At 37.8% G+C, this 8,813-nt stretch overlaps 1 protein-coding gene across 1 annotated transcript; it reads right to left on the bottom strand.

The window, feature by feature from the left end:
* Window positions 1–5,110: 5,110 nt before the first annotated feature.
* Window positions 5,111–8,813, bottom strand: LOC128222912 (tetratricopeptide repeat protein 19, mitochondrial-like). The gene is made up of 2 exons (XM_052932086.1): window positions 8,690–8,813; window positions 5,111–7,261 (listed from the first exon to the last, which is right to left on the bottom strand). Exons 1-2 carry the CDS (start codon window positions 8,806–8,808, stop codon window positions 6,247–6,249), a joined length of 1,134 nt encoding a protein of 377 aa, XP_052788046.1. The 5' UTR covers window positions 8,809–8,813; the 3' UTR covers window positions 5,111–6,246.

Here is an 8,813-nt window from a genome sequence, read left to right as displayed (position 1 = left end):
TGACATCTACTTTCATCAAATTTGCTATAAACCTCTCAAAGTAAAGACACCTTCCAATACATTAAGCATACATGTGTTATGCTTGTTTGATATTGAGCCTTACATATAAACTGACATAAAACTTTTTAAAAATATCTGGAAACAATTCTTAATTGAGTCCTGATCAAACCCACCTTTGCTTTCATGATTGTGACAATTCCTAAAGGTGTAACAATCATGTTTCACTTACCCCAAATTCCCATGTTTGTTTCCTTTTGGTTGGAAAATAAACGCTTGATCTATATTGTTTCTCTGCACAAATCTCTTCAATAAAAATCCCCAGTTTTTAAGTTTATGATTATAAACTGCCATAACTTCAGAATTAAAGATTCATGTTCCGCAAAGCATGTATTGATTCAATTATCACTATAAAGGAACAAACAGAACTGATATCATATTACCGTACAATTGGATACCAGGTCCTACCCTGTATATGATTAAAATCATATAGTGTCAGTGATACAATGTTTAAAAACCTATTGCTAAGGTTATTAAAGAAAGTTGATTCAATAACAAGAACTGTCGTAGAAAGGGATGAATGCTCCCGAAATGCCATCAACCAGGGGCGTAGCTTGACGAAAATATATGTGTAGGCCACGTTTTAGGGGGCCCGGGGGCATGCTCCCCACCCCCGATAACTTTGCATAGCTAGGTGATTGTAGGTGCGTTTTGGCGTATATTTTCTTGTTGTAAAATCATTAAAGAGAGCAACAATATCATTAAGTTTCATTGTCGTTCGCAGGAAGTTTTTTTATTCGTTATTCCACTAAACGACCTTTCACAAGAGGCTGATGTAGGTGGCATAGTAAGAAGAACCTCGAATATTGTAAATATGCACGGATACAGGCTCTTGTTGGTCTGCTTCGTGGTCTCTTGTAGTCTCTATAATCTTGCGGCTGTGATGCTCCATCTCACATTCTATTCTGTTTTAAATGTGTCAAATGTTTCGTGGCGATCAGGGGCCTAAGCAGCATAAATTGATGGCAGCATGTCGTCCAGTAGAACTTCCAGTTCAATGACGTAGGTTTCTTCAACGGCATGTAGTAGATCACTGCCTTCCTTCTGAAGAAGATTTGTCAGGTTCATGGTAGTACCCAATGTGTTGCGCCACTACAAGTGAGATAATGTATTCAAAGCGCAGTACAGCGGACAAATACTGGCTGGCCTTCTCGTCTCCGTCTTCATTAATAGTTTCAAGTGCGTGGACCACGTTTCGTGTGCGTCCGCACGACTGAACCATCGTGTCTCACATAACTAGCGAAGTTTAGTGCGCCGGTTCATTTCCTCGTTCGTTGCGACTCCTCTAGAAAGCTCGTCCTGGAACGCTGCTAGACGATTTGCTGAATAATTGAACAAGAATCCAATGTCCTGAACTGTGTCCATCATAGTTCAGACACTCGGGTGGAAACTGGTACTGGAGGCATGATTGCCAAGTTCCTTCTAGCAATTGTTGTTTGGTATCTTCATCTATTGAAGTCAAAGTGACACTATCGAAATCGGGATATGTAGGACTATGTTCGGCATTATTGGCGCCAGACCTTTTACAATTTCAAATAATAAAGCGGCCGCAAAATTTTACCAAGCCGATTGGAAATGTTTAATGTACGGCGTAAACGCGCAGAAAACTGGTATGCAACTTCCGATAAATTATATACGAAACATTAATGTCGCGTGAAAATGTATTTTAGAGCAAAGGACTACGATTTATTTGAAATACCAGGTTTCCTATATATTAAAGCGCATTTGTCGGAATTTCATATTTTAACTCCTCACCCCCCTATATGCCTTCAGTTATTATTGCAGATTTGGCATTTTTATTTTTTCGGTTTTTCTGAAAAATGTGTAGGCCGCGGCCTACACGGCCTATAGGAAGCTACGCCTCTGTCAACTTCATTTGATTATCAATTTCTGATATGTCTATGTTCAAGAAGAGCAATAAATAAACTATAAGCATTTGCAAGACCGAATGATGGTTAACCTCAAGAGTCGGGGAGTGATGAAGTAAGAGGTAGCGACGTGGGTCTTGCAGGGTACACATCGACTTTATTTACTGAACACATGTGGCAGGGAGTTTTTTATTTCCCTCGTTGCCTGTCAAAGTTACAGCCCGGGCATGGCTATATACCTTATCCATGTGCATATATGCAGCATTCAATAATGATTAAACTCCAAATGTGACCTTGAACTTTGAGGTGGTCTGGGTCTTGCAAGCGAAACATCACCTTTATTGACCGAACCCATCTGACAATTTATTTGAAATCCATCTGTGTATGACAAGGTTGCAGCCTGGACACAGATGCTTTAATATACAAAACCGATTTAATGAAAACATTTTTTCATATACATGTATATATATGTTAAGTTTTTATTTTAACTTTTGAAACACACACAAATATATTATATAAACCATTCAGTTTAGATGTATTTTCTATCCTTGGAGTTTTGCATCATAGTGTGACATATGATTTATGTCACGTGTATTCCCATTCTTGTAAGGATTTCAAACTATCCGTCCCACGAATATGTGGATTTTGGAAGTCCGGTAACTCATCTATAGTTGTTTTGAAATCATTTGAAAGGGTTTTGTGTGCAGAAAAAGAAAAGGTAAAAAAATCACTGAAATATATAACAAATAAGCAAATACCTCTCAAAGTATACCAAACTTGGATCGGTCACCAAAATAAAAACTTAAGTTAAAGGTTAATGGAGCTTTTAGAACTAGCTTATATGTGGTTGGATTCCTTAAAGTATCTCCCTTATGGTTCGTAAAATGCACTTTTTTAATTACAAAATAAAGTGTGGCAAATCATAAGGAGTGTTTAAACAAAAATATCAAAAGCTGCAACCCTTCAGCAAATGTTGATATTTGTGTAAATATCGTCTTTGAAGACCACAATTTGCATAAGCGTTAATAAAGCGATTGAAAATTAATTACGGCTGTGGTGCTGCGTGAGTGGTTGATTGACATTATCAATGTATCCTTAATAGGTCAACATATCAACCACCTTTGTTAAAGTCCTGGTGGCCGTGTGGACTAGTCAACTGTTTTCTAACTTTTTCTTGACTTTACCGGCGTGGGTTGGAACCCCACTAAAACCAAAATACTTTTTAATGCTATAACTGTTTTGTAACTGTAACACAAATAGATCATATAGTCAAATGTCTTTGAATGATTAAAGTGACAATAATTATAAATTGTAGTATAAATTTATGTTGTTTGAATGATGGCACGACAGAGTATGTGACTGGCATCAGCCAAGACACGTACAGAAAGGTGGCGAAAGGCCTTGGAACAGCTCTCAAGGTCCTGTGAGCCCTGCTCTTACATTTTGTACATAGATATGCAGGCCAAATCCACTGCCTTGGAGGAATCAGCGAGGCTGGCGTCGCTAGCGTGCTCCAGCATTACCAACAAAATCATAGAGGATAGTGCGGAGTATGTACATCTGTATGTCATTGATAATATTTCATATTTTATGTTTTATATTAAAACGAGCTGTCACAGTATGTGACAAATGCCTCTTGTGGTAATTTAATTAAACATTCTTGTACATAAATTTGAAGTGTTTCACTAGTTTGCCTAATTCAACGCACTGGCGTTTATTTTGCCAATATGATTGTGTTGCATGTGGATCTTGCGTACGACACACAAACTTTATATGCCAAACACATGTGCCAAATTTTTGTTGTAAAACTGTCATATACATGACAAAATTACAGCCTGGTTATGACATCTATGCAGCATTCCATTGTGAATAAACACTAAGTGTGACCTTGACCTTAGAGATAGGGATACAGTCTTGCACGTGACACTTCGTCTCGGTATGTTGAACACATGTGGCAAGTCATTTTAAAATCTGACAATACAAGATAAAGTAACAGCCCGGACACAACAACCTATACTCTATGTCCTTATATATGCAGCATTCCATTGTGAATAACACTAAGTGTGACCTTGACCTAAAGGTAGGGACACGGGTTTTGCACGAGACACTTCGTCTTGATATGTCGAACACATGTGGCAAGATATTTTAAAATATGTCCATACAAGAGAAAGTTACAGCCTGGACACGACAACCTATACTCTATGTCCTTAAATATGCAGCATTCCATTGTGAATAACACTAAGTGTGACCTTGACCTAAAGGTAGGGACACGGGTTTTGCACGTGACACGTCGTCTTGATATGTCGAACACATGTGGCAAGATATTTTAAAATATGTCCATACAAGAGAAAGTTACAGCCTGGACACGACAACCTATACTCTATGTCCTTAAATATGCAGCATTCCATTGTGAATAAACACCTAAGTGTGACCATGACCTTAGAGGGAGGGACATGGGTCTTGCACACAACACATCGTCTTGGTATGGGAAATTAATTTAATTCATTCGATTTACTGTCATAGTTTTATAACAGGTGTTTTGTGATAAGATTGATCACTGATTATTTACGCAAGTTTATCCTTGACACAAAGCAGGACACTTTTGCATTTGTGTAAGACAAAGTTGGGTTTTTTCCTGTTTATATCTAGAAAATAATTGAATTTCCAGTTTTAGTCAAAATAATGCATTTTTTCCAATCAATAAGGCATCGGCCCAATTGTCAAAATGAAAAAAAAAAATTAATTCCGTTAAAAGGTTGTGAACGGAATCAAGTCAATTTGCATGTAATGGTCACTTTGGTTTGGTTAGAAATATGATTTTATTTCGATTTCATTCAAACTAAGTTACAGTAGGCTTTTAAAATCCAACACTCGACCAGACTCAAAGAATTCAAACTGTTTTGAAACCCAGTGCTCATGTTTACAAACATATTGCAAATTTACTATTTCTTTCAATATTTTGTAAAACAAATGGAATAAAATAAAATAATCTGTATAAAAAGAGAGCCTGAATCTGAGCACAGACATAAGACCATTAGTGAACATGGGCAGTGATCTAATTTTAGTAATATCACGCTCTCTGACAATGGGAGTAGTATTTTGTTATTGGTCCTAGCTGACAACAAGGTATTTCACAGACTGCTATCATAAACATTCACAAATATAAAAAAACAGTCAGGTTAATCTTAACTAAATTTTATTTTTTCTGTGAAATGAACAGCAATTTTCATTCAATATGAACAAAAACAAAGAATAACAAAGACATCAGAAAAAGGCAACAGAGGAACACAAATTTAAACTCTTTAAATAGCTATACTTACGTGTATATTATAGGGTTTGAAATGTGGGAATTCATATTACAAGATTGAATTATCACCAGAAAGCAACAACAAGGGGTTAATACAGAAACCACATGAAGCTAGATTTTTCATTTTGACAGCAGGATGTTATGTCTAATTTTTTGTCTTAATATTTGAAATAGTGACCTTGTTTTTAACCTGAGATGATCAATATTCCGATGTTCTTAATCATCATATAGACAAATAATCTGACCAAGTTTCATGAACACATGTTTTCTTGATTTGACCTAGTGACCTGTTCTTGACCGATTTGACCACTTTTCACACTTGTTCTTTCACGCTGAGGATATTCAGAATTAGATTCTTGAAGATAATAAAACGAACACTGTTGAATTTATGAATGAAATAATATTCTAACCAAGTTTCATGAAAATCACATAAAACTTCTGTATTGATGACAAGTAAAAAGGAATTATCGTAAATTGTTAGACACAGGAACACATGCATGCATGCTCAGTTTTTGCCAATGTATAACCCGTAATTAAGTTTGATATATCACAAAATATCTGGCTAAAAAGTATGCATTTTTGACTGAGCCTCTTTTAAACTTGTCCTTTCAGGTACTGGGGCCTTTTGACATACATTCAATATAAAGGACTAGGGCATTTTGACATACATTCAATATATCAGTTCATTGAACAGTAATTTTTGAAAAGTAATTTTAGAGAATCCAACAAATAACCTCTGACATAATCACTATCATAACTTGGGTCATTTTCAACAGCTTGTATAAACATTTCCTGTTGTAAATTCTTTAAAAATGTTAAATTTTGGAATTGTTTGGAAAGGTCAAACTCCTCTTTCAAAAAAACATACAGCAAATTAACGTTCAAACTTACAGCCACACTCAATTAAATCAGTTAAACGTCTTAGTTATGTAAAATATACTAGTAATGTACTAGTATTTAATATCCAAATAATAAATTTAAGATGGTGCAAACATTTATCACTGTTTTTTCCATCTAATCCTCCTCTTCTTCCTTCTTAAGAATGCTCTTATGGATCTGGGCTAGTCGTACTAGGCAAGCTTTGCATGGCATAATGAATGTCTGATCATTGTGTCTTTTGGCAATCGTCAACCCGCTCCTACACGCATGTTCCGCTTCCTCATATTTTTGCGTTCTTATATACAGAGCTCCAAGATTGGAATAAAATGCTGACTGAATGAGGCTCTTTGCCTTTCCGCTCTTTGCAATGCCCTCTTTTAAGAGCATCTCTGCCCCTTTAAAGTCTTTAAGCATAATGTCACAGGTAGCAATATCGTTCATAATAACGAAAGAGTTATCATCATCTGTACCAAGAGCTGACCTTGACATTTCCAATGCTTTGACCATTATATCTTTAGCTTCTTTGAAATGCCTCTGCTGCATGTAGAAGTTTGCATGATGACGGTATGCCTTCCCTAGTAACACTCTAGTGTTTGTGTTTTCCTCCTTGAGAGCTTTTGTATCAACTTGTTTAGAGTCATTGTTAATATCATCTTTTTTCTCCACAACAGGATCTTGCAACTTCTTTTCCTGTTCATCTATACAGTACCTAACTCCTTCCACTCCTAAATTAAATCTACCTGTGTATAAATATATAGTGGCAAGCTTTAGAGACATTTCAATCATTGCATTGTCATTCAAGGCCATTCCTAATGCCACAGCAAGCTTCATTGTATCCTTAAAAACTTTTTCAGCATTCTCAAAATCTCCTGTGTCTAACAACATGTTTGCTATCTGATCATAAATGTATACTCTGTGGTTAAGATGCTCATTTTCAGTGATTTTTTTCTCATCTTTGAAATCGGATGATGTTCTCAGTGCCTCGTGAAAGGCTTCTCTGGCCTGGTCAAACTGTTGGTTCTGGCAAGCTACTTTTCCACGGGCAACAATTTTCTGGATTTTTTCTTTATCCGTGAGCACTTCTTCTGTGTTGAATAGACCCAGAAACCCAAGTGTCACACCAGCCCCAATGGGTCCAAGCCATGGAAGCCTGAAATAATTAAAGATACATATTTTTATCAACATAATCTATGAGATAATAAGCTTCTTAAATGAGCACACCAGATAAACTTAAAGTGAACATCAGTCATCGATATTAGACTTTTGGATCAACAGGCCCGAATTATTATACTATTGCTTGGCATCAAATTTTTAACAAGCCCTGCTATATAAAATTCAGAATTTGAGTAAGCCCGAAAGACATTTTACCACTGCAGGGCTTGCGGCTTGTGCTAATTTCGACCACTGAAACATGGGAGGAAAAGTGTACCCAGAGTGTTGGGCTCGAGCCCACGGCCACCTGAACACTAGCATGGGCAGACCCAGGATTCAACGTTAGAGCGGGCGTAACTTAAGGGCTTACGCTTTTGACTTGCGCCCCTCCCTCAGTAAAGATTATTAGGTTTAAAGTGTTGGAAGGGGGGTTTCGGGGTCCTCCCCCAAGAAGGTTTTAACAGTTTCTAGTCGAAACGGTGCATTTTGAGTGTATTTTAATGCTCCTCTTCTCCTATATTGAAATAAACAGTAAACTTGGACAATTTTAGTGGGGGGGGGGGGTGCACGCCCCACCCCCTGAATTCGCTAGTGGGGTCTTAACCACACACACTACACTCGTTTATGTTTATTTGAGTTTATCAAGGTCTGCCCGCGCCCATTGGCTGCATTATGGCTTGACCCCGCCGTGACGCCATCACGACTTAAATTGTGTTTAAATGCCATAAGTGACATGAGATAGAAGTGACAGCAATTCGCAGTCAAATCCAGACATTGGAAGACTTGAAGAAACAGAGTGAGATACAAGAAATCCGGGTGCGATACCCTAGCTCTTTGCGAAGAGACCTCTTGGTTCTTTAACGTGCTCGGTGTAAAGCTCCGATACACGGGATACAACTTTCCTGGGTAGAACCAGTACTGAGTACACCACTTTCCCAAGCACTACCCTTTAAATGCCAAGCGCCAGGCAAGGGAGCTACTTGTACCAGCTTTTAACATCTTTCGGTATGACGCGGCCCGGGATCGAACCCACGACCTCCCGCTCTGTAGGCGGACGCTTAACCACAAGGCCACGGAGACGGTTGAACACACTACACTCCTTCCTCCATTAACCTTTTAAAGACGATAAAGGCACTGTTGCCATTTACCACTGCTTCCATTAAAGTAAACCTGGGAGGAAAAGTGTGCCCAGTGTGGGGCTCGAACCCACCACCACCGGAACACTAGCACAGCTCTCTAACCAACAGGTGGCTGGTTCTTACCCACACACATTTCAACTTTGAATCATTCTTTGCAGTTATGTGGTAAAATGACCTAAGACTGAGATTGTCAAAGTTCTTTCATGATATTCACTTTATTGGGCCATATTTTTGACATTGAGTCCTTTATTTAAGAATTACTAATATATTTACACCGACATGAGTACCTTGATTTCCTAAAATATTGAGTCCATTGTGAACCATTGCTTTTATTGGATAACTGTCTCAACACTTGACGAGATGGTGCCGAAATACGACGAAAAGCAAATCTACCGAAGGTCGCCATGTTGT

The sequence above is a fragment of the Mya arenaria genome, chromosome 17 (genome assembly GCF_026914265.1).
Source record: "Mya arenaria isolate MELC-2E11 chromosome 17, ASM2691426v1".
NCBI lineage: Eukaryota > Metazoa > Mollusca > Bivalvia > Myida > Myidae > Mya > Mya arenaria.
This window is presented reverse-complemented; position numbering and strand designations above follow the sequence as displayed.